General features: G+C 36.4%; 4 protein-coding genes and 1 pseudogene across 5 annotated transcripts; all 5 read right to left on the bottom strand.

The window, feature by feature from the left end:
• Positions 1–13683: 13683 nt before the first annotated feature.
• Positions 13684–16470, bottom strand: LOC149384281 (alpha/beta-Hydrolases superfamily protein). The gene is made up of 4 exons (XM_089628191.1): positions 16192–16470; positions 15708–16023; positions 15424–15583; positions 13684–14216 (listed from the first exon to the last, which is right to left on the bottom strand). The coding sequence occupies exons 1-4, from the start codon at positions 16357–16359 to the stop codon at positions 13760–13762; spliced, it is 1101 nt and encodes a 366-aa protein (XP_089484317.1). The 5' UTR covers positions 16360–16470; the 3' UTR covers positions 13684–13759.
• A 495-nt stretch (positions 16471–16965) lies between these two features.
• LOC149384280 (pentatricopeptide repeat-containing protein At1g74630-like) lies at positions 16966–19116 on the bottom strand. Its single transcript, XM_089628188.1, has one exon. The coding sequence runs from the start codon at positions 19087–19089 to the stop codon at positions 17161–17163; it is 1929 nt and encodes a 642-aa protein (XP_089484314.1). The 5' UTR covers positions 19090–19116; the 3' UTR covers positions 16966–17160.
• A 1554-nt stretch (positions 19117–20670) lies between these two features.
• LOC149384279 (glutathione S-transferase U9-like) lies at positions 20671–21573 on the bottom strand. Of its 2 annotated transcripts, none has more exons than XM_089629671.1 (2): positions 21209–21573; positions 20671–21090 (listed from the first exon to the last, which is right to left on the bottom strand). In XM_089629671.1, the coding sequence occupies exons 1-2, from the start codon at positions 21527–21529 to the stop codon at positions 20749–20751; spliced, it is 663 nt and encodes a 220-aa protein (XP_089485797.1). In that variant the 5' UTR covers positions 21530–21573; the 3' UTR covers positions 20671–20748. The 2 variants fall into 2 exon arrangements, with proteins under 2 accessions (XP_089485797.1, XP_089485796.1); XM_089629670.1 differs by having other exon boundaries at positions 20671–21120; positions 21209–21568.
• A 1747-nt stretch (positions 21574–23320) lies between these two features.
• Positions 23321–24285, bottom strand: LOC149384278 (pentatricopeptide repeat-containing protein At1g74630 pseudogene; annotated as a pseudogene).
• A 355-nt stretch (positions 24286–24640) lies between these two features.
• Positions 24641–25591, bottom strand: LOC149384277 (glutathione S-transferase U9-like). The gene is made up of 2 exons (XM_089629083.1): positions 25271–25591; positions 24641–25176 (listed from the first exon to the last, which is right to left on the bottom strand). Exons 1-2 carry the CDS (start codon positions 25589–25591, stop codon positions 24805–24807), a joined length of 693 nt encoding a protein of 230 aa, XP_089485209.1. The 3' UTR covers positions 24641–24804.
• Positions 25592–26230: the final 639 nt, after the last annotated feature.

The following is a 26230-nucleotide window of genomic DNA, read 5'->3' as shown; positions in this document are numbered from 1 at the left end:
ATTATAATATGAATGAAGTATGAACATGGTTATATGGATAATACATGTGATTTATTTATTTATTTTTTTTTTTTTTGTGACAGGCAAACCTTAGTTTTTAGTTTTGAAAGTTGTTAGTCATTAATTATACATACACTATTACATTACGGGGTTGTCTCTAACACTATTATTTATTATGCTTTAGAAAATATTTATTTATATTAAAGGAATATATCTTGGGATTAAATTTAAGGTGATGTATGTATAATTTTTTTGTAGGAAAGCCATTAATATAATAATAATAAAAATAATAATTACGAACTATTATTACAAAAAAATTATAAAATAATCATTTAAAAATAATTAATTAATAAAGCCAAAGTATTGATTTTATGCAGGATAATTAAAGTTAGGTTGTCTAAAAAAAATAGAGGTGAGCGGTGACTTTAAGATGAAGTGGTCCCACTTGTGATTTATTTCTTTTTTTTCTTTACATATGTGCGTGTGATGTAAAAACAAAATAATAGAAAAGTATAGTGTGTGAGAAAAGGTAAGAGGGAAAACCAATTAGAGCAATTTAGAGTGAAAATCATAAGAAAAGAGTGTTGAGTGTTGGTATTCCTACTCTTGGATTAGTTTTAATCTTAGCAAAAAAATTAGTCCCAAATTTTGATTTCTATCGATTATTTGCTGAATTTAGAGCCACGGAAACATATTTATTATTGCGCTAGTATACTCAATGTTGATTAAAATTATTATTTGACTTGGAGATGTTGGTGTCGTCGTTGTGGTCTTGAAAGATGAATTAAATAAAAAGAGGTAAATTTGCTAGGTTCTGCTACTGCATATACTACAAATACGTAGTTTTCAAAGAATTTAAAACCTCAACACTCGTGATTCGTGCGCGATTTGGATGTGGGTCGCTTGAGTTAATGATCCATGTGGACTTTTTTTCACTTCAATATTTCTTAATTATAAGCACACACCTACTACTTATGTGATAGGGATTGGATATCTTAAGAGTATTTATTCAGATCAAGATTAGTGAAAACACGACACCAAATTAGTACTCCAAAATAAAATAATAAAATAAAAAAATCATCAAACAGTAATTGGATTTAACCGTTGTGTTTGATTATACATCACAATCTATTATCGGACTACATGTCTCTACGAAGCCAAAATTCGTCTTCAGGGGAGGCTAAATATAATTTTTTAGTGATTTTTTTTTATAGGGGACTAATTATGAATTCTTATAAGGTCATAGTCAAGAAAATCCTTTTTTCTATTATAAAAAATTCTAATATTAAGTAGTTTTTCGTCCATTTTTTATTGAAGTTATAAGTTGGAATTATTTATTATAGAGAATAATTGTTTAAAAAAAAGTCGGGCCGGGAGCTAATTAAAGCCCCCGTGGAGGAGTGTACGTAGCTTCATCTATGTCCCTATTCATTATAACGTGTATAATTTATATAAGGATTTCAAACTCTTGATCAACTTTGTAATAGTATGATTCTAGCAGCAAGTGTAAATAAGCGTTGTTAACCTTTAACTTCTTTTTTCTCACTAAAAAAAAGTTCAATATCTCAATGCATTTTTTGTCTCTAAAATGCAAAATTATAGTTTGTCTTTTGTTGAAAACTATTCATCATATTAGTAAAGTTGTGATAAATATGTATCGGTTCATCTCTTCATCTCAGACAATGTTATATACATTTCATCCGTCGGCATTAAATATATATAAAAAATTGTTTGAAAAAAACTAGGGTTGGATTTGCTTGTCGATCACTCCTACCGGGTTCGTTGAACTGATCAAAGAGCGGTACGTGGACCTTATGGGTAATAATATTTTCATATTGACGTTAATATTCATTGTGTGTGTGTGTATATATATCATACGTGTTACGTACATGACCAATACACGAACCCACACGAGCCCTTCTGATAAAGTCATGGTATATCAATTATCCGGTCCCCATTAACTGTCCAATCATCGTAGATGTATATATTTCAGTTCAATGTGATCTCCGACAAACAAATAAAAAAATAACCATCTAAATAAGGTTGAACTATGCTTAATGAGTTTATACAACAGTTAACAGTTAACATGGAATTTGCAAGTCGCAGCTAATAGGGTTTTTTTTTTTAACATTTAAACATGCTTGGTCGCATCTTTTAAGTTCATTAACTACAAGAGGTGTTAAATTAATATTGGTACTCTAAAATTAATACTTGATTAATTATCGCATCAGCTATACATCAATGCAACTTGGGATATTCTCACTGAAATTAATGATATCCTTCGCTGAAAATACTAAAAGTAGCCGGAATACTTTGATTTATTTTTCGACAGCTTACTAATAGAGTAACTAATCTATATATTTAGCATGACATTTTCTGTTACACCGTCTCGCAATAGAGATCTATAATATATATACATACACACGTACCAGATACATGAGATTTTCGTCTGAGTACACATTTATTTGCAAAATTCGGTATCAATTATTTTCTCACTAAAATAACAGTGCAACTTTTTTCTTTGACTGCCTTGTACGCAAGCACGAAGCTAATAAGAAGCCAGAAGGAATATAGTCCCTCAACAATTTTTTTTTTACACTATTTACCAATTTTAAATTATTTTTACATTTTTTTACTCTAAAAATTTACAAATCAGCTCCCCTTCAATTTTTTTTTCCGCATATTATCTCCCCCTAACTTGAATTTCTAGCTTCGTCCCTACTTGTACGCATGTTCTTTTTCACGGTATTATTAATTTTGGTTTTCATTTGGTAACCCGAGTTCTATGGTTAACTACGATGAAGTCTTTTTTGCTCTCTTATAAAATATAATAGAAAAGAAAAAAAAATTGTCCCTTTCGAGTTTCACCAGTCGTAGTGAAGATAAATCGGCGCATTTGATAATATCGAGCCTAAAGATCCCTAAATGAGTTCTTTTTAATTATTCAAAATTCGTGGCTTACTTATTTTGATGTATAGTTATTGTTCGATGAATATAATTATATACATTCTTGTGTTAAAACACTAATTCAAATTTGACTTCTTTATTTTATACATGTATTGTTATGAGTGTATATTGAATTTGGGCATTGGAACATAACAAATCGGAAGTGTGTTCTTTTTCGCCACTGTTTTTGGTACTAGAATTCTGATGCAGTACTCTTCACGAAAAGAAATCTAGGTACCATTCTAGCATTGTATTATTATCATTATTATTATTATTATTATTATTATTTTTTTTTTTTGGTAGAATATACTATATTTTAGGTTTAAAAATACATATTATTTTAGGTTTCAAATTTTTAGTAGGTAAATGGTGTAAAAAATAATCAGAACAGAATGTTCAGTTCTACATGACCGGAATTCTAGTACTCTACGGAATGGAACGTTCCGGTCTATCAAAGACCAAATTTCAGTTCGATCGGAATGGAATTTCCTTTTTGACTGAAAGCCTACCTTTACTGTATTTGTTTCCCAAGCCCCCACAATTTTAAACCTAACTTGTATAACACATTAAATTAATCAAAATTGAATTCTCTAAAATTTCCTATTCCCCACAAAAAACAAAAAATCTTCCTAAAACGTAACGAGTCGAAGTCAAGTGTCAAACAATTGCTTCGTAAGAGCTCTTTTGAGGCGCAAACTAATATCTCTTTTGAGGCACAAACTAATATCTCTAATAGGTTGGGCGAGAGTAAAGTCTTGTAATGCCCATAAAATTCATTAAATTCCATGAGCTACGGGAGATGAGATGGCCAATCGGTGGCCTGATTTTGAATTCTACCATTTAATATTGTTTTTTCTCTTTCATTTTTAACCCCTTATAGTTTCGTCTTATTGGTATATTCTTGTTTTTGTTTTACCATTTCTCTTCATTTTGTGTTATGTTTCTATCGTCTCTATTTAGCTTAGGAATTCGAGGAAAGAAAAATAAAAATATGAATTTTGTAACTAATTAGGCAATCTTAAACTCAAGATTTGTAATTTAATCCACGTTTGGAGAGTTTTAGAAAAATAACCAACTATATTAGGTGGCACTAAAAGTAATAGGTTAAAATTCCATATTTGTCCTTAAATAAATATAACGTTTTTTTTTCTTCTAGATTCATCAGTTCTTCTCTCTTGTTTTTTAATTCGTCACTTTCTCTCTCCTGCTTTTTTTTAAACATTTTTTTTTTGCATAAAAACTTCAAAAAACCATATCTATCTCATATAAACTCGAAATTGAGTGAATCCAAATCCTACAGGTTTGTAATGCATCATGTTTACGATTTCCAGATGATTTCCGAAAATTTTCAGTTATTTCCATGTCTAAAGCAGTAACGTGATTTTTCTACATCTATGGCATTAAACATGATTTTTCATCAAACACAATGGATTTATTTTTGAAGATCTCGGTGTCACGAATCCGTAGGATTTGGAATCACTCAATTTCGAGTTTATATGAGATAGATATGGTTTTTTGAAGTTTTTATGAAAAAAAAGCGTAGGAAAAAAAATATGAGAGAGAAAGTGACGAATTTGTTAATAGATAAGGGCAAATCAGACTTTTTTTTTACTTACTAATCCGTTTTGGTATATTCCTAAAGTTTGACAAACATTAACGAAAACAAAAAAAAAAATTGCTTTTGGCCATATGTCTAGAACGCCCTATGAGCATAACTAAATGAATATATAAAACTTCCTCATCTTAGTCCAATAACAAAAAGTCTAATTAATCATATTTATTTTTTGGATGAAATAAAATTCATATTTAATAGTAAATAGAAGGTCGAAAATATATAATAGAACGAAATGTTTAAATCATATTTCTTATAACAGAACAATCCGAATAGAACCAATTAGTTTCTATTTGGTACCGAATTGCCACATAAGGGGGCCGAGAAAAATTCTTAAAGAACGTATCGTTTGTAAAATACATATGGCCATAATTAAAGGTTCAATAAATATTAAAAAAAATCGAGAAGATCATAATAAAATTCATATTTAATAATAAATAGAAGGTAGAAATATATAATAGAACGAAAAGTTTAAATCCTATATCTTATAACAGAACAATTCGAATAGAACCAGTTAGTTTCTATTTGGTACCGAATTGCCACAAAAGGGATCGAGAAAAATTCTCAAGGAATGTATTGTTTGTAAAACAAATATGACCATAAGTATAGGTTCAATAACTACTAAAAAAATCGAGAAGATCAACCTCATTTATTTAGTTTGTAATTCTTGTATTGAGATTTTGTCTAGTATAAGAACAATCTTGTCTAGATCTTCGTGTTATCAATCGAGCTTTTTTTTTGGCATACACAATTCTCAACAAAACAACTATTGTTGCCATTTTTTGTCATCAACGGCTTGGCGCTGACGTTGAAAAATCAATGACAAGTTCATCAACAAAAACAAGAGGTGAGGCAGAAGCAAAGAGGAGTCGATGCTCAAAGTGAACACCACAATCACACTTTACCACTAACTCTCGAGGATATGGCGAAAATGCTACCTCGCCCCAACCTTCCATAGAAATTCAAAGAAATACAAGAGCCCTCACTATAGCTAAAAATGAAGAATATATCAAGGGTGAGGAAGGATGTGCCATATGAAATTTCCAATCAAACCATTAGAAATTCTCGAAATCCAAAGACTCACGAAGACACAGTTATTGGCTGACAACTTCTTGATTAGATCAACATCTTCGAGCCCACTTCGAAATTAATTTTCAGTAAAAGCAAATAAGAAACAATTATTAGAAAGATATAAAAATAATATATAATATAAGGCACTCTACCGCCAATATAATAACAAGGCGGGATTGAATAAAGACTCTTAGTTATGATATACGAATTAAGAAAAAATAGTGTTCTTTTCACTTCTTGGTATTGGTCGAAAGATCGGTAACTATATGAAAGATACCGATCGCTGAAATGAAATACGCCTTGATAATCCGGATTTCAAATTCTACCTATAGAAATAATCAATGTCGTAGAGGTGCCTCCATAAAATAATCAATTCTACCTAAGTCAAATATAAATAAAGTTTATTGGTATAATATATAGAGGAAATGGCGACATAAATACTTAATATTTTTGGAAACATACACTTAAATACTTTTTTTCGCGGCAAAAATACATAATGTTAAGTTTCAGCTGCATCTTCAAACAAAGTCCGTTAAATTTGACGGAAATCCACGTGGCAGCTTTAGATTGAACACGATTTAACAATTTTTTTTCTTCATAAAATTAACTAAAATTATTGATATCATCTTAATCATAAATTTTAATTTTAAACGACTTTTATATTATAATTAGACATTAATAATATTTTTAAAATGATTTCATATTTATTTATTTAAATTAATCAAGCATGAATAATATTTTTTTTTTCTATAGAAAAATGCTTAATTAATTTTTTTAATATTAAAAACGTTTTAATAATATCATTATTGCTTGAGTTTAATAGTAAAGCTATTTTTAATTAATTATTTGTAACGAATAATATAATTAATACTAAATTACTTTTAAGAAAAAAATATTAGATTGTGTTTAATCTTAAGTTGCCACGTGAATTTCCGTCAAATTTGACTCACTTATTTAACGGTGCAACTGAAATATAACATTAAGTATTTGTACTGCTATTTCCTCATATATATATATATATAATATATATATATATATATATATATATATATATATGAGAATAAACACATTACTTAACTTTCTCATTATGAGAATAATGTGTGTTGTTTTTTTTATCATGTCTTTACTTCAAGTTTTCATCTTTGTATAAACAAAATCTGTTTTGGACTAGCTAATAACGATAGAGAAGATAATATTCATGAAAGAGAAGTGAAAAATTAAGTTTATATAGTATAATTAAAAGGCGATTTATATTTGGATATTTATGTCATGAAGGATTTTAGAATGATTTCAAACTCTAGAATTTGGAAAATTCTTCCCATTTGAAGATAGTTGGGTAATATGTCCTTCATGTAATGATAATACCAAAAATACAAAATAGTAGAGAAATCCTTCTATTTGCTATCACCAATTGTCACTATCACGTTTATGTGAGCTATTTTATTGCTGTTCATTACGGTTAATTATTTCTCCCGAGTCGAAGTATTGAAAGTTCTGGAAACATAACTAAACTTGATTGCGCATTTAGATCGGGAATTCAGTCGGCAATTCGCTTTAGAAATTAAATATTACATACGTGGATTTGATGATTTGGGTGGTGATCTTCAGACACCGTCTTGTAGAGACACTTGGACGGTGGAGCTTGTTCCTAACTGTATCTATATGTGTACGTATACATGTATACACTGTTTGACAACGACTAATCTCAGTTGAGATATCATAACTGGGCCGCTTCTGGGCCCATAATTGATTTATGAAAAGAATGGCTATTGCGGTATGTCAATATACCAATTAAATGTCCATAAAACATATAATGATTTCAAAAACAAAAAAATTAAATTAAATCAACAAACTAAAACTTTCTCATCCTAAAGAATATAGCATCCTGAATTTACTCATGCTAATCAGGATTCATCTAGTCCATCAATTCCTGGCTTGCATAGACGTTTGAGTCACTTCAGTATTATTTAATAAATTATTTCTCTAAATTAATAGTGGTGACATTTGGACTTGTATAGTGAATTAAAATATTGTTATGAAATCGGATACATTTATTGGAAATCTCATAGCAGCTCAAGTGTTTAATATATAATATAAGCTTTGACAATCCTTGTACCCATACTAAATTTATTTAAACAAAATGCTCATTGTCAAATGAAGTGGTCCCATTGTTTTGACAAAACTAACATTTGTCAAATAGTGTATACCCCAAGTTTTAAATCTAATTAATCTAAGAAATTACAAATAGTGTATGCATTTTATATAATATTACTTCTCAATAATAAAGAATTTTCTGTTATATATATAACGCTAAACATCTTCTTTTTTTATGTCACAATTTTCCATATGGCCCATGTTATTTACTTAGAACACCTTAAGATCACCTTAGTTTGAGTATTTGAATACTTAAGTAGTTTCGTATGATTGTTAGTCATTTTAATTAGAGCGGGCTAACTAGCTAGTTCATATTAAGCTTCTTTTTTAAAATAATAACTTAATTATGAATTTAATTGAGTAAAAAGCCCAAACTCAAACTCAATAATACAATATACCAATTATACTCTACTACAATAACGTTTTCATCGTCCTCAATCCTAACAACTCTGTCAAATCGAAATCTACGACTCCAGAGCTCTGACATCGTCGCTCTCGACCTTCGAAGACTTGAACAACATCGAGATTGATTCTGACGCCGTCGGATTCAGTTTCGTCATTGTATGGAAGCTCGAAACCCTAGGCTTCACAAACCTCTTACTCCGAATCCACGCCGAGCTCGACTTGACTAGCCAAAGGGAAGTCGAGTCCTTATTTGCCGTCGAGAAGCCCAAATTCGTGATCCTCACCGATACCGAGCAGCGATCAAAATAACTCACTCAAAGTTAATTTGGTTAACCTTCACAGTTAAATCGATTAACTATCACAGTTAAGACGCAGAGCTGGACTTGCGACCTTCGAATGGTCGGATTGGCGCAACCATGAGACTCGCCGATGTTCGAGATCATTTCAGGAGGAGGATCGTCACAGTTAATCGGATTAACTTTCATAGTTAATCATATTAACTATCACAGTTAATACGCAGAACTGGAATTGCGACCTTCGAACAACCGGATCAGCAGAACCGCGAGACTCGCCGATGTTTGAGATTATTTTCGGAAGAGATTCGTCACGGTTAATCGGATTAACTGTGGCAATCAATCGGATTAACTTTCGTCGAATTGGACTTGCGTAAGTGAACCCAACTAAGACGATGCTAGGTCGTCCCTCTCTCCCTCATTCGAGCTCTCTCCAGCTCGAATTGAGCCACCGCGACCTTCCGATTCAGCCGATCTCAACGATTCAATTTTCGGAGGAGAACTCAGATCTTCTAGTCCAATGACGATGAGGACAACGATTGAGAGGAGTTTCAGATCCTCGACCACGCCATGCGCTTGAAGCAGAAACACGACTCCGAATCGGCGTCGTCGCATGAGCTAATTTCTTTACAAAAAAAAAGTAAATAGATTGACTATTATTTTAATTTCCCCCTCATAAGGGCTAGTTATTAAAAAATCTCTTTTTAATTAAAGCTTAACTGACCGAAGGAAACTAAAAATAAATGATATATGATTTGTCAAAGTAAATACAGTAAGATAAGCTTGGCAATTAAACACGAGAATGAACGCGATGTACCAAAAATTTAGTCACATCCTATGATAAATATCTTCTAACCAATTAAAATAACTTTGAACTGTATCAGATTAATGTTTTAGACTCGTGACATAAAATGTGAGCCACACATTTTACATGAAATTATATGAGGAAAAGTCTAGGTTTTTTTCTTCTTGATATATTATCTTCTAACACGACTTAATTACTTCTTCTTCTTCTTATTCTTTCAGGAGTAGTACACTACACAAAGCTTGGACGTAAAAGAAAAAAAAAATTAGAAAGTGAATGCTTGTTCAGAAAGTGAAAGAACTGCGAAAATTCTCACAGATCGGATAATGTTCAATGCATTTGGATTACAATGACGCCTAACATCTTTGTTAGCATTTGCATTTTGCAACATAGTTTTTGGATGCTTTTATTATTAATGACTTTGAAGCAACCAATGACACGTACACTATGTATAGTATATACAAACAAGTACAGCCCAACAAGATAGAATTCCCATATGAGACTATTTTTGTTATCGATTCTCTTTTGTTTTACAATATTTACGTTTCCCTTTTTTCTGTTTGGACAAATAAAGCAGAAGATTTTGACTATTGCGTTGGAGAGCTTTCATAAAATTTATTGGCCGGTATTATTTATATGTATGAACTCATAATATTACATAATAATCGACTCAAAGCAAGACGTAAACCCTTGCGTCAAGGCGCGAGACTACAAATCTATTAATTATTGTTAAAGACAATTTATATGGTGTATACGTATATACATGCGTAATGTATATATGCGTATATTATATATGCATATACAACAGCCACATATACCTAAATATAATGCAGGGACACAAGAGAACAAAATGTGAGGTTGTAATATTGTTGCTTTGTGAGTACCAATTAGTTGTTTTCAAATGGTTCAGTCTATTTAGCACAACACAACAAAAGGGTTTTTTGTTCGTCTCCGGAATGTAATTTTGTTTCGTCTCATAAATCTATGACCGCATAATTTTATATCGTTTTTTCTGTGTGTGTATATGGGCTATGAGTTCACACATTATACATATATAATAGATAACTATGCTTTCCTTATATATCTAAATAGGAAGTGAAATGGTTGACTAGTTCTGTTGTGACCTAAACGTGTCATGTTTGTTGAAAAAATATACAGAAACGAGGTCGGCTTTATATGGCTATTTTTAACCTTTTCTTTATCTACTTCTTGCTTTTTGATATCTATTATTTAATCAATTGACCCGGATTTTCTTGTAAATCGTACAACATCCCAAAACGATACTTTGGCTGTACTTTTTAGTCTTGTTGTGACCTCATTGTGTCACTTGACTAGCCACCACTGAGTCCAACAAATATTAGTTATGTTTCACACGATGATCTTAACAAATTAGTTAGTACTGTTCGATATTAATCTTGACGGTGGCAAGAAAAATCTGGTATCAGTTATAATCACACTTTATTTTCCTACATTTAAGTCTTACGATTTGGTAAAATCAGCAGTGAGGCCATACTAGTTTTTTCGGTAATCTGTCAATGATTCTACGAGCCTTTATTCATTCTTGATTCTAATCAAAGTGGTTTCTTGGCAAATCATTAGACCGTTTTGTCCAAGTTTTATTAAGAAAACAAACCTTAAAATTCGATAATCGAACTTTTCTAGCGAGTGCTAATTTCCGATGGAATTTCCTCGCTTAGAAAATAAATAAATAAGTAAACGTTACAACTTACAACAAATACGATTTGAGAAGAAGATAAAAGTGTTACCAAACAGAGCCTCCTTTTTGTCGCATTTTAAGTGGTGCCACGTTAGAATAATAATATACATGAAAATAATTCCAAAAATTTATTAAGTTGTGCCATTTTTATGTTAGCCGACGTTCCCACATGGCAGGTGGGTCACAACCGTCACATTAGCTATTTATTTGTTTTTTTCATTTTTTTTATCATATATAAATTCTGAAATGATATGGGTTCTGGCTACTTCGTTTACGTAGACAAACCATTTGGCAACACATGTATATGGAATATGGTCATTAACGATGCAACACAAATTTGAAAAATGTGGCACCAAACAATAACATAATTGAAATTAAAATTAAAATTGAAAAATAAATTTTTGACATCAGAACAAAACACTAATAGAAGAAAAGCAGCAATAGCTATGTATTGTTCATAAAGAAAAAAAACCATGGCTTGTAATTTATATTACACCCTTCTCTAAACTAAATGACTTTTATAAAGGAAATTATGGCTCCGTAAAAATAAAATTAAAAACTTTTCTGGCTCACGATGATTGATTGGTAGGTAGGAAATTGGACAGGAAAAATAACAACAGTGTTTTTTATGTTTAATCAAAATGCGCGATTTTTTTCTTCAATTTTCAAAAATATCAGATATCTTTCCACAGTTTAATATAAATGACACACTCTCCCTAAAAATATGTTATATAGTAAATACCATGATTTTCATTTTTTTTTTTAAAATTGAACTCTTCAAAATACCCTTAATGAAATAATCTATATTTTTTATATAAAAAATTAAATCAAAATATTCTTTTGTAAAATGTTAATGATTTTTTTTATAAAGAGAGGTTTTGGTTTTTTTTTAAAATAAAATAGTAAATAAATATGTATTTTATTAAAAGTATTTTTGAGAGTTCAATTTTTTTAATAAAAAATAAATGAAAATAGTAGTATTTGCGATATAACATATTTTTAAGAGAAATATGTACTATTTATATAAAATTAATGAGAAATATCGAATATTTTGAAAATTGATAGGATAAATCGCGGTTTTATTAGACATATATGATATTGTTATTATTTTTCTAATTGGACCCATCAAGACAAAAAGTAGTTTTTTATTCCTATTATATAGGTCCATATTGGTGTTTACGGGTCCACTAAAGTAACAGATCACAGAAATTATTTTGATGCATGGCGTGACTTAACTCAAAATCACGTTGAGCATGGATATTAAAAGAATGCCCTGAAAAAGCTTACAGAACAGGTCTTGCGGGTGTGTATCCAATCATTTGTCAACAATTTTAACTCGAAGTTGGATAAAAAGAAGAAGAATTTGCGTGCATTTGACACGTGTCGTGTAGACGGTGACATGTTGGGTCTCACTTCTCCGACATTGTATTCAATGTGGTGGCGATATCCGTTTGTGTTGACCCCGTGGTTTGCTTAAAGTCAAACCTCTCAATTTCATTTTCAGCAGCACCACAAGCCATTACATAATAAAAAAAAAAAAAGATTTTGATTCACATCGCAAACTGATTTTGATTCGGTTTTGTTTATTAATTTTTTCTATTTAGTATATAATCAATTCTGCTTCTGGATAATTTATTCAGCAAGCCGTTCACGTTGTATTTTTTTTTAATGATGTATTATTATTATTGTTGTTATTATTATTAATCGAATTTTTTGTTTGTGGTACCAGAAATTGGGCTGTCTGTTGGGTTTCATTTCATGGGCTTAAAATGTTTTCTATTTTAATAATTCAATTTTACATCATACATAATATCATCGATTATATTGAACATTTAAACACAAATTACAAGATCTAATATGTAAACGTCAATATTGACATTTAACAGGAATCGAACCATCGCCCTCTCCCAGATGTGTCATCTTACAGACAAGAGGTTTTGTCACTCAAGTTAAGCCTTTGAGAGTTCATGAGCTTAAATATTAATCACCTTACAATGTAGAAATCACATTTAGCGTAGTTTTATCATTTTTTTGCAAAAACAACGGAGGAATGCTTTACATTACGAAAATATCGGATTTTAATGTGAATGATCATTTTTGCCCTTAATTACTTTGTTTATTTCACAGTTGCTCTTAAGTTTTACCTCGGCCATGGTTTCTTTTTGTCGCTATCCAATAAATTTAACGTATACAGTATACGATTAACATACAATATATATATATATAATTTAATCAGTAGTATATATATATATATAAATATATATAAATCTCTCTCATATATATTTTATTTAATCACATACTGATTATTTTATATAGTATACTTTTTTTGTAACTGTATATAGTACTGATCATGGGCTATTGTATATAATATACTGATAATGTATTTATTGTATACTTTCGCATCGGAGAAGAGCGTCGGAGTTGGCTATATTGCAATGTGACGTCAATTTACGCGGCCATTTATCGCAATGTGAAAGTGTAAATATGACTATATACCTAATAAGTTTTTTTTTAATTAACATTATGACAAAAATTGAATCAGCTTATTACATCAAATTGAGTTAAATATACATAATTAAATTGAGCTGGCCAGTTTGTAATTTTTTAAAGTGAACTAGACAATTACAAATAAAAATTCCGTGTTTTTATTACAAATATGTTTCAAGTACAAAAGCAGTATAATTTATTCCTGTATAAAAGCAGATTCTTTTAAAAAAAATAAGCCCATTGAGAATACAGTAAAACTTACCCCTGAATTAAAAGATTTCTTGCAAGAATCGGTAAAGCTCGGCGGCGACTAGAGCGGGGTACTCTTCTTGTGGGAGAAGAGCGCCCGGGAGCTCGACAAACTTGGACACACCCTTAGCTCCTCTGAGAGCTTCCATCTCGGCTTTAGACCTCTTCGGGCATTTCTCAGTCGACACGACCACGACGGGCGTGTTTCCTTCCATGGCCTCGAAGAGCTCGAGAAACGCTTCTCGGGACTGGACGGGGTCGATGAGCCCCGTCAGGAACGCGGCGGGGGCGTAGCGAGCGCCTTTGAGCTTCGTGAGCGCGAATCTGGTGTCGATTATGTCGGTGGTCACGTTCTCGGGGTCGGCGTAGACGTGGGATTTGTATTGAGACTCGATGGCCTTCTCGTTGCTCACGAGCATGTTGTACATCATCCAACCCACTGCGGGAGCTCTTAGCGTTCCCCTTAGGAGTCCGTACCTGCCCGAGTTTTACCACAAATAAATCAACCGAATATAAGCCAATTAAATGGATAGGGTATGAGATTAATGTGCCTTGCCTTAGACCCACTATTCATTTTTTTTTTTTTTTTTTGTCTTTTAGCTATATAGCCATTTGACTTATAGCGTTTTGTATAATTGCCAACTTTTTGTAAATTTTCTGTAAATAGTCACCTCAACTTATTTACGGCACTCAAAAAGACAAAAAAAAAAAAAACTCAAAATAGGCGGGAATATTTTTGGGTATTTTTGTCTTTTTGAGTGTCGTAAATAAGTTGAGGTGGCTATTTATAAAAAAATTATAAAAGGTTGGCTATCTAGCAATTCTTAGACTTTCGGTGGCTTATTTGGCTAATTTTTATCAAATTTCCTTCTTTAATTTTTCTTTTCTTTTCTATTCAGACTCTTAACATTAAGTTCAACATGTAGATAGTTCTTGAACTATTATACAGGTGGTATTTTGGTCTCTACACTGATTTTAGGAGCAAAATGATTCTCATGCAAGATTTTGTAGCATTTTAGTCATTCTCATAAATTAATTTTACTTTTTTCTTGAATGGAATAATCAACACATGAACAACTTACAACATAATTACGAATTAGAATAACTTGTTTATTCCCTCAAAAAAAAAAAAAAGAATAACTTGTTTATAATCCAAAAAGAAGAAAAGTTTCATGACAAATCAATCTTATTCTAACAATCTAAAATTGTCAACTTTTCGTTGTCTGATTGTATTTAAATTAGTCTTTTTTTTCATATATAATTTACAAGCTATTTAAGCTGCCAATTATGTTCTAAGTTTCTCAGGTCGTATCACTAAAATAATTGAAATTTTTTAAAATGACAAAAATTCTACAAGATCTATGCAGTTCGAGAACTATTATGCTCAGAAAATTAATACATGGACCAAAATGTCACTCAGCATAATAGTTCACAGACTACTTGTGCTAAATCTACTATATTTATATCTTATTTCGCAAACAGTTCGTATATTAGTAGCGAAATGTATACACAAGCATCCATAAACCCCTACCCAACAGAAGGAAATGTGTTTTACTACGATCCGGGTTTTTATGAGTTATAACTCTAGAGTCTTGGTTTTGTACAAACCTAGCCATTGCTCTCCAAAGCAAGAAAAAAAAGAAAAAAAAAACTTAAAAAAGGCATGTTCACTTGTGGAATATACCTTGATTCCATGCTTGAATCTCGTCCAAACACGATGGGAAGAGGACCGGCCCAGGTGGGTGCGATGGCGGCGATGGCTTTTGGCTTTACGAGTCCCTTTTTCACGGCTCGAATGGTTATCGTCGCTGCGTGACCTCCACCGAATACCACCAAATCATTGCCTGCTTTTGAAATCAAAGATTCTCAGCTTTGAGAAAGATTATTCATAGGACCCGAAACACAACATCTCTTCTGATGAACCCTAATGCGAATGTGAAAGTGACAATATATAGAGGAATAGCCCACCTGAACCGCTTACGGGACTGTCTGAGGAGTTGATGAAGTCAACCAGAAATCTCTCCATTACATCGGCGTTGTAGTCCATCTTAGGCCTGTCTGAGTATCCAAACCCAGGCCAGTCAACAATGGTGGCTCGCCAATTGACACTACCGTCCCGTTGGACTATATCCCGAGCCACCGATCTCCATTCTTCGACCGTACTCACGTCCGAGATCGTCGGTACCATAAGTATGTTCTTCGGCGGATCGCTGCTATTGCCTTCATGCTCCTCGAAGTAAATGTTTACCATGTTCTCATTGAACTTCCATTTCCAGCTATTTGTCTGAATGTCGAGCAGTGAGTTCAATTACCAAACTTATAAAATCTAATGATATAAATATTGCAATTCATTCCTCAATTTGGTTCTATGCAATAACTACAACAAAGGGACCAGAAAATGATCAACAATCATGAATGACAACAATCATTAAGAGCAAGCTAAAGGAGTCACCTTTAACGATTTGTCCGCCGCGTTAAGATCTAAAGTCGTCGAAGCTCTGACTTGCAGGGATTTCGAGAAGCGAACAGTCCCGGGGAAAACGGGTTTGTGGGTTCTGGTGCAAAAGGCAAAATAAGGTGACGATGAGCAAGAGTAGAGCGTCGCAGAAGAGAACGCCATGGGAATTGAGAGCGCCACAGAAGGATGACAAAGATTGGGGTTTAGAGGAAAGACATATTGACACAACTCCAAGCTTTTTGTTTTGGTCTCCGCTCCGAGTCAAAAGAAAGAAATATCAAACGTTGCCAAGTTCACAGTTCACACAAATGCCCCCACAAACAGAAACGACATGCCATTCCATGAAGTTTCTTCCCCAATTACCGTCGTTTCCTACCATTTTATTTAGAGAAATTACCTCAACTCAATTTGATTAGTTTTTCTAATTTCCCACGAAAAGCTTAATTTGGCCAAAAATACTACTAAATCACTTGTACAAATACAATTTTACCATCAACAATTGATGTCAATTGTTGACATTTATGTCAATAAACAGAAAACTCAAAACTCACAGATGTCAAGAATAGATATCAATTGTTGACATCATATTGAGGGTAAGATTGTATTTGTATAAATGATTTATTAGTATTTTTTTTTGTCAAATTAAGTTTTTTTATGAAAAATTTGAATTTTTTTTTTTATCAAAATGATATGATAGTAGTTGAGGCAATTTCTCTAATATAATAATTAGGAAGACACTAAAAACTGTATCAAATGTCAGTAAAAAAATTCTTATTTTCTTATAGTAAACGATGTTATCATGAGGATTTGGTATTTCTATAAATGACATGTTAATGCTAATTTATCATCTCTTATTTTTACAGCCTATTTTCCATGGACTATTCTGTGTTCAATCCATAGCTTGTTAGTTACTTCGGATAATGCTTATAGTAATTGTTCACACGCTTGAAAATCCCAGTATCTTCACCAATAATCTTTACACGAGCAAGAGCCTCCGGTGAAGGAATGAAACCGGCTCCGATCTCGCACCACAATCTCCAACCCGTAAACCTTCGAAACAAGCTTCATGACGGTGTGACAGTCCGTACAAATCCTCAGATTCTTGACGATCCTTATAACAACCCTCTCTCCCCGGCCCAGCGCGAACGCCACGGCGAGCTTCTCGCTGTGACACGTCAGCGAGCCTTCCTTGTCCTCTTCCTCGACGTCGTGCAGAACCGTCCCCGCCACCGCCGCCACGTACCCGCCCTCGTCCCCGAGCCTAGCCAAGACTTCCCTCAGCCCGGCCCGAGCCTCCGCCGCGGCTTCGCCGGAATTGTCGCCGGCCACAAAAGCGTAGACCCGTTTTCCCACTTCCACGAAGCTCCGGCCGGGGATTTTCCTGACGCCGCGGAGGCTCATCGAAGTCCTCGCCGCAGCCGCGTCTCGCCATTTTCCGACCGCCGCGTAGGCGTTGGATAAAAGGACATCGTCGCCGGACTCGAGGCCGTCGAGCTTCTCTCGAACCCGCTCGGCGATCTCGAAATTTCCTCCTCCGTGGAATGTGCAAGCCCCGAGGAGCGTCCGCCAGATCACCGCGTTCGGCGGGACCGGCATTTCGGACGCGAACTCGTACGCCTTTCGAAGCTCGCCGGCTCGGCCGTAGAGGTCGACGATGCAGCCGTAATGCTCCATCGCCGGCTCGATCCCGCGGGCGATCATCTCCGCGAAGTAACGGTTCGCTTCTTCGATCAGACCCGCGTGGCTACACGCGTAGAGGATCGAGACGTACGTGACTCCGTCGGGTTTGGTCCCCGAGGTTTCCATTTCGCGGAGGACGAAGATGGCTTCTTTTGCGTGGCCGTGCATAGCGAGAGCGGCGATCATCGCCGTCCACGAAACGACGTTCTTCTTCTTTTCGGGTGTCGTCTCGAAGACCGACCGAGACGTGGCCACGTCGCCGCATTTCGAGTACGCGTCCAACAGAGCGTTGTTGACTGAGATCCACGAGAGACCGGACTTTTCGACGAAGCCGTGGAGGATCTTCACGAACTGGTACGCCCCGGCCTGCGCCGAAGCGGAGAGAACCCCGGTCAAGCTCGACTCGTTCGGCGTCGAACCCGAGCAAAGAAGCTCCGCGAAGAGCACGAAAGCTTCGCGGTAAAACCCGTTCTGAGCGAACCCGACGATCATCGTGCTCCACGAAACCTCGTCCTTTACCGGGATGGCCGAGAAAACTTTTCTCGCCGGCTCGAGGCGGCCCGCCTGGACGTACCCGGCGAGCACGATGTCCCATGACGTCACGTCTCTCAGGGGCATCCTCGAGAACAAGGCTTCTCCGCCGGCGACGTCACCGCACCGGAAATGAGCGGTGAGAACGGCGTTCCAAGCGACCACGTTTGGTTCAGGCATTTCGTCGAACACCTTGCGAGCGGAGTCCAAAACCCCGCACTCGCCGTAGAGACTCACGAGGGTCGTTGCGACGAAGAGGTGGGAGTCGAGGCCGTGAGTCAAAGCTCTGCAGTGGAGCTGAGACCCGGCCGAGAGAGACCGGGCGTTCGCGGCGGATTTCAGAGCGAAGGCGAAAGTGAAGGTGTCGGAGAGCGAAGAGTCTCGGCGGTGCATTTGGGCGAAGACGGTGAAGGCTTGAGTTGGGTCGTGGGAGAGGCCTCGGATTAGAGCGTTGTACATGAACGAGTCTGGGTTGGGGAAATGGGAGAGGAAGCGGCGAGCGTGATCGACGGCGTCGGGGATTGCGACGGCGCATCGGAGGATGAGTTTTCCGGCGATGATTGGGCAGTGTTCGAGGCCGGATTTGCAGGTCAAGGCCTGGATTTGGGTCGCGGCTTTCAGAGTGTTGCATTTGCTGCTCAACAACCAAACGCAGAATTGCTCCGCGTTCGATTTTAACATGCTATGGAATATGGAACGTTCACGTTGTTCTTTGACTTCGTTCTTTCTTCACTGTTTTGTCGAATATCTCGAGCATGTGCTTCGCACGTGTTTCATTTTGTCAATTTTTATATTATCTTATGTATTTATTTATTATTATTTTTAATGGGATTATTATTAGAGAAATTGCACAAATTAAGCTACTTGAAAGTTGAAACTATAACAATTAAGAAATAGCCATAGCAAAGAAGAAAATAAATCATGATAATAATCCTAAAAATAATACAGTAGCTGTGTGGATTACTCTCTCTAGAAACAAAAAGTTTTTTCTCTCTGAAACTTTTTCAGATCTATATCCAGATCTGAGTCTTCCTTTCTTCCTCCGGGGCTGTTGCTACTGGCAGTGGATCTCAGCCACTCGCCGTCCAGCGTGCGGCTCCGGGGGAGGATAGACATGGACTTCGACGAACGTGTGACGTGGTCCTTGCGACCGGAAAACCCGAGAAGACGGTTTAGCGAGGTGTCTCCGGCGACTAGGGTCTTGCGGTCTGTGGCGGTGGTGCGGCGTACAACGTCGGCGACGACGGTGTTGTGGCTTGCAGTATCGACGGCGGTGTTGCGGCGTGCAGTGATTGTGCGGCGTGCAACGTCTTCGGTGGTGGCGTGGCGGGGTCCTGTAGTGGTGCGAAGGTGTGTGTTTCTGTCGTCGGTGGTACGGAGCGAGTCGTTAGAGCCGGTGGTGCTTTGCAGGGTTCCGTCTTCGGAGGTGCAGAGCAGGTCTTCGGTTCCGTTCCCGGAGGGGTCTCTGCCTAAAGTGTCTCCATCGTCAATGATCCAGCGTCGGTCTTTGTTAAAGATGGTGGAGGCTCGGCGATGGTCATCGAAAATGGCAGTGTGGGGGCTTTCTCGCTTTCCGTGAGCAAACGCGTGATACCAAAGTTGATTTCCAATTGTATTTCTGTTTGTTTAAGTTTACTGTTTGTTAAGACTTTGTTTGGTTTTGGTAATATGTATGTTTTGTTTTATTGGAGGCGGAATAGCCGTCCTTCACCATCCCAGTGTGGATCTCCTGTTAGATTCGTGTCTATGCAGGTTGAAGAGTCATCTTCTTCATGGTCATCGGACCGCGGTCGTTTGGATATTTCCATCAACCATTGTGGGTTTATCAAAAGAGCCAAATGTGTGCTCGATTTTGAGTGTGCTCTTTATTCTTCCTTATGTCGGAAGTATGCACAATATGAGCGAACACTTGTACTTAGTGTTAGATTCATTCCGATCTAAGTCTGTGTCGTGTCTAAGATGTTATTCGTCTGTATCGATGGGTATTCTACCCGTTTTAATGAAAGCTTTGTGCAATTCTAAAAAAAAAAAAAAAAAAAAAGAAATAGCCATAGTTTACATATTTTTTAAGTAATTAGTCTATTTGAATCATATTTTTAAATAATTAGTCTATTTGAAACAAATTATAACTTAACTTTACGACGCAGTTTTATTAGACCAAGGATCCGTTTACAAGATCAAGAAATATGACTTTCAGTGACCTACTTTCATTCATTATAGACCTTATCAAAGCAACTACCTTGGTATTTTGAAGAACAAACAAAAAGAAGCTCAATTTCCTTAATTCCTTATTTAATACATGCAAAGATACATTAATTCCAAATACATACGCACAACAAATTAAGCGTGGGAAGATGCGAGTGCACTGTGGCGGATGAACTTGAGAAGCCCAACAAGCTTGTCACGAGGAATGGTTGACTCTATGACCAAAGGATGATCCGTAAGAGCCTTGATCCAAGAACACACCAATGGAATCTTCTCTAGCTCCATCACCTTCACGCCAAGCACTTCGTGGTCAACGTTTTCGCCTCCGTAAGCACAGCCAAATACAAAGTCAAGAAGTCCCAAACTTGAATTGTCTACACAAGTGAAACCCGGGTCAAAGCTCCCGAAATTCTCTTCGAGGACTAGCAAGTTCTGGTTCAGCTCCTTAATCAACTTCTCTTGTGCCTCTCCTTCAGTCTTGAGCACCGAAATAAGCGGATCGATCAACTGCATATAAAAAGTCAACAAACTAAAAGTCAACGCAAGATTATGAGTTACTAATTAAAAAAAAAAAAAAAAACACACTAATGATCACCTTCTGTTGGATAAAGCTAGCCCAAAATCGAGCTTGCGATCTTTGGTACGGATGGTCTGGCAAGAGCTTGGGACCGTCCTTCCATGTTTCGTCGATGTATTCGATGATGACAAGCGACTCGCAGATCGCCTTTCCGTTGTGAACGAGCACAGGAACCTTTTGGTGGACAGGGTTGTAGGCGATCAGGGTCGCACTTTTGTTCCGCAAATCCTCTTCCACGTACTCATAGGGTATGCCCTTTTGCTTTAGGGCAAGTTTGACTCTCTGAACATAAGGACTTGTCCAGGAACCGTAAAGAGTCACCTTATTTTCTGAGGCCATTTTGTTCTGCTATAGGTCTCGTTGGTTTGCGTGGTATATATAACGTGCTTTCCAGGCAAGATCAGCTTAAAAACAAAAATAAAAAACGTGCTTGCCAAGTTTGTTGACAGATATATACATAATTGAATATTATCTAAGATATAAAGAACTTGCGGTGAAGTTTCAATGCCAGATATGGTTAACAATAGTGTCGTTGAATGGATCAGATTAAATATATTATTATTTTATATAATATAAAAATAAAGGGTGACGATGACTATCTAACCAAATAAAAGTTTGAGTTTAATAAAGAATAAAAGACATCTCTGCCCCCTGAATTGAGGCGGTCACGAGTACAATACACTCCTCGTACTATAAAATCGACCTATTTGTACTTTAATATAAATTTTTATAACATTATGGTCATTTTGTCTATTTTGAATCTAAACTGTTAAATTGACACAGTTTTATCACGTGACAATTAAAAAAAAATTCGTAAATGTCCTTAACATCCTTTTGTTTTATTACTTTTACAGTATTTAAACCAAGGTTCGACTTCCCGGGGGTTCCGGTCGGGTTCCGGTCGGGATCCCGGAGGGGATCGGGACGGGACTTGCAGAAACCGTTCCCGTGAACCAAACCCGGTCGAATCCCGCTCCAACCGGATCGGATCCCGTTTCCCCTTTAAATATTTTGCTCCTCATTTCGCGAAACCCTATTGTCCCGAGCTTGAAATCAGAGGATCCCGTCCCGGCCGAATCCCGTCCCGGCCGAATCCCGTTTCTTCTCTTCTTCATTTGCTCAAATCCCGGCCAGATCCCGCGAATCCCAAAGTTTCTGGTGTGCATCCCGCCGGATCCCTCTCAGCTGAAGCCATTTTTGTCCATATCCCGGGGAACCCGAGAGGTATCATCCGAGTTTTTCATTTTTTAGGATTTTTTTCTTATGAATTGATGATTATATATTGTGATGATATTGTTGAATTTTAATTAATTTCGAGATTATTTGATTATTGTCATGATGAAGTTGAATTAAAATATTGATTACAATTAATTTGATGATTATTGTGATGGTTATGTTGATTTTTGTCATATGAATTGATAATTATTGTGATGATATTGTAGAATTTTAATTAATTTCGAGATTATTTGATTATTGTCATGATGATGGTCTTGAAATGCTGAATTAATCTTCATTAGATTATGAATTGATGATTATTGTCATGATTAAGTTGAATTACTTGAAATGTTGATTAAAATGAATTTGATAATTATTGTGATGGTTATATTGAATTGAAATTAATTTGATGATTGTTATGGTGATTTGTGAATATGTGGAATTGAAATGATTATGATTATGAAGTATGGCGTCCGACCCGGCATACAAGTATTGCGAGCCTGTCGAAGGACGACCGAATGCAAGCAAATACAAATTTTGCGGGTACATCATTGGCGGTGGTGGAATCACTCGTGTGAAAAATCACTTAGCGAACATAGGGAAGACAAAAAGTGTGAAGATGTGCGACAAGGTTCCTCATGAAGTACAGGAGGAAATGCGGGAGTTACTCTATGTACTCTCTCAAAAGAAGAAGGAACGTGAGAGTTTGTGTGAGTCGGTGAGAGCTGACCTCCGAAAAAGTCCAGGGGACTCTGACGAAGAAATAGACGAAGGTCCCGGTGGATTTTCGGGGTCCTCTGATCTAAGAAGATCGCACTCCGGGATCAAGAGGTTGGCCAAAGCCGTCGACCGATTCTTCATTCACGAGTGACGAGACACTCAAGACACTCCACGTATACATATGTCCTACGATTATCACTTCCGTACGTGGTTCAACACATATTCTAGTTCCATGACGTGGTACCAGTATAACATGATGGTGGATGATCAACCACGCCGCAGATCTAGGCGACGCAAATTTCAACCTCCGAACACTCCACTTATAATTAGTGTATTTTATCGTACGTGTTGTAATAAATTTATACTCTACTTATGATATTTTTTGTTTAAAAACCCAGTTTGTGTTTGGTATGAACCTTTGTTTGAAGTTTGAACTATGAAAACTATTTTTATTTTTGTAAAATATTTGTCTGAATACCCATCGGGTTCCTACATTTTTTGTCGGGTTCCTCTCCGGTAAACGGTTTCCTACCGGTACCAGTTTCCTTTTTTTTGTCAGAATCCCCCTCGGAGAACAAGGCTTCTCCGCCGGCGACGTCACCGCACCGGAAATGAGCGGTGAGAACGGCGTTCCAAGCGACCACGTTTGGTTCAGGCATTTCGTCGAACACCTTGCGAGCGGAGTCCAAAACCCCGCACTCGCCGTAGAGACTCACGAGGGTCGTTGCGACGAAGAGGTGGGAGTCGAGGCCGTGAGTCAAAGCTTGGCAGTGGAGCTGAGACCCGGACGAGAGAGACCGGGCGTTCGCGGCGGATTTGAGGGCGAAGGCGAAAGTGAAGGTGTCGGAGAGCGAAGAGTCTCGGCGGTGCATTTGGGCGAAGACGGTGAAGGCTTGAGTTGGGTCGTGTGAGAGGCCTCGGATTAGAGCGTTGTACATGAACGAGTCTGGGTTGGGGAAATGGGAGAGGAAGCGGCGAGCGTGATCGACGGCGTCGGGGATTGCGACGGCGCATCGGAGGATGAGTTTTCCGGCGATGATTGGGCAGTGGTCGAGGCCGGATTTGCAGGCCAAGGCCTGGATTTGGGTCGCGGCTTTCAGAGTGGTGCATTTGCTGTTCAACAACCAAGCGCAGAATTGCTCCGCGTGCGATTTTAACATGCTATGGAATATGGAACGTTCAAGTTGTTCACTTGTTCGTTCTTTCTTCACACTGTTTTTTCGACGAATATCTCGAGCATGTGCTTCGCACGTGTTTCATTTTGTCAATTTTTATATTATCTTATGTATTTATTTATTTATTATTTTTTGAATGGGATTATTATAAGAGAAATTGCACAAATTAAAGCTACTTGAAACTATAGCAATTAAGAAATAGGCATAGTCCCCTCAAAAAAAAAAAAAAAAAAAAAGAAATAGGCAAGTTTACCTATAATTAATCTATTTGAATCATTTAGGAGATGATCCAACATAACTTTACGACGTAGTGTTAGACCAAGGATCCGTTTACAAGGTCAAGAAATATGACTTTCAGTGACCTATTTTCATTCATTATAGACCTTATCAAAGCAACTACCTGGTATTTTGAAGAACAAACAAAAAGAAGCTCAACTTCCTTAATTCCTTATTTAATATTACATGTAAAGATACATCAATTCCAAATACATACCCACAACAAAATTAAGTGTGGGAAGATGTGAGTGCATTGTGGCGGATGAATTTGAGAAGCCCCACAAACTTGTCACGAGGAATGATCGACTCTTCGATCAAAGGATGATCCGAAAGAGCCTTGATCCAAGAACACACCAATGGTGTCTTCTCTAGCTCCATCACCTTCACGCCAAGCACTTCCTGGTCAACGTTTTCGCCTCCAAAAGCACAGCCAAATACAAAGTCAAGAAGTCCCAAACTTGTATTGTCTACACAAGTGAAACCCGGGTCAAAGCTCCCAAAGTTCTCTTCGAGAACTAGCAAGTTCTCGTTCAGCTCCTTAATCAACTTCTCTTGTGCCTCTCCTTCGGTCTTGAGCACCGAAATAAGCGGATCGATCAACTGCATTTGCAGGTATAAAAAAAGTCAACAAACTAAAAGTCAACGCAAAATTATGAGTTACTAATTTAAAAAAAAAAAAAAAACTAATGATCACCTTCTGTTGGATAAAGCTAGCCCAAAATCGAGCTTGCGATCTTTGGTACGGATGGTCTGGCAAGAGCTTGGGACCGTCCTTCCATGTTTCGTTGATGTATTCGATGATGACAAGCGACTCGCAGATCGCCTTTCCGTTGTGAACGAGCACAGGAACCTTTTGGTGGACAGGGTTGTAGGCGATCAGGGTCGCACTTTTGTTCATCAAATCCTCTTCCACGTACTCATAGGGTATGCCCTTTTGCTTTAGGGCAAGTTCGACTCTCTTAACATAAGGACTTGCCCAGAAACCGTAAAGGGTCACCTTATTTTCTGAGGCCATTATGTTCTGCTAGGTCTCGTTGGTTTCCGTGGTACATATAACGTGCTTGCCAGGCAAGATCAGCTTAAAAAAAAAAAAAAAGTGCTTGCCAAGTTGTTGACAGATATATACATAATTGAATATTATCTAGATATAAAGAACTAGCGGTGAAGTTTTTCAGAAATTGCTCAATTTGCCACCAATTTCATAACATTTTCCCAATTTCCACCAATAGACTAATTTGGTCCAAAATGCCACCATCTATGTCAAGACTCATTATTATAATTATGCGAAGCAAGATTGATCTGAGCAAGCATAAACATAAGAGAGACATCTTCATTCAACAAATAAAATCAAATACAAAATAACAAAAGAAACTAAAATCCAAATCAAGATCTACAAAATTATTCTAAAATAAACTAAACAAGATTCAAGCTTAAATGGAAAATATAGAAAAAATGGGAGTTCAAGCAAGAGATAGACATAGGGATAGAAGGATATATAAAACAAAAAATTGGCTACGTAAGCCACCTAAACTATAGGAATTGTAAATTAGCCAACATTTGGTAAATACTTTGTAAATAGCCAATTTGTATACGTGGCAGCCTATTAACTACCTAAAATATATGTTTGGTTGTGTTAAATAAGGTTTTTATTAAT

Source organism: Urtica dioica, chromosome 10 (assembly GCF_054948205.1).
Source record: "Urtica dioica subsp. dioica isolate 48M chromosome 10, U.dioica_male_clone48M_v1_H2, whole genome shotgun sequence".
In the NCBI taxonomy this organism is placed as follows: Eukaryota; Viridiplantae; Streptophyta; class Magnoliopsida; order Rosales; family Urticaceae; genus Urtica; species Urtica dioica.
The sequence above is the reverse complement of the archived record's forward strand: the minus strand, read 5'-3'. Positions and strand labels throughout refer to the sequence as shown.

What these genes read in the sequence shown, in the direction of transcription:
- LOC149384280 (XM_089628188.1), bottom strand. Translation starts at nt 19,089, where the DNA reads ATGTTAAAATCGAACGCGGAGCAATTCTGCGTTTGGTTGTTGAGCAGC.
- LOC149384281 (XM_089628191.1), bottom strand. Translation starts at nt 16,359, where the DNA reads ATGGCGTTCTCTTCTGCGACGCTCTACTCTTGCTCATCGTCACCTTAT. An exon ending in CGGCGGACAAATCGTTAAAG is followed by an intron (nt 16,024 to 16,191) that starts GTGACTCCTTTA and finishes CTCGACATTCAG; the next exon opens with ACAAATAGCTGGAAATGGAA. An exon ending in GATTCAAGCATGGAATCAAG is followed by an intron (nt 14,217 to 15,423) that starts GTATATTCCACA and finishes AAACTCGGGCAG; the next exon opens with GTACGGACTCCTAAGGGGAA.
- LOC149384277 (XM_089629083.1), bottom strand. Translation starts at nt 25,591, where the DNA reads ATGGCCTCAGAAAATAAGGTGACCCTTTACGGTTTCTGGGCAAGTCCT. An exon ending in CTAGCTTTATCCAACAGAAG is followed by an intron (nt 25,177 to 25,270) that starts GTGATCATTAGT and finishes CTGCAAATGCAG; the next exon opens with TTGATCGATCCGCTTATTTC.
- LOC149384279 (XM_089629670.1), bottom strand. Translation starts at nt 21,529, where the DNA reads ATGGCCTCAGAAAATAAGGTGACTCTTTACGGTTCCTGGACAAGTCCT. An exon ending in CTAGCTTTATCCAACAGAAG is followed by an intron (nt 21,121 to 21,208) that starts GTGATCATTAGT and finishes TTTTATATGCAG; the next exon opens with TTGATCGATCCGCTTATTTC.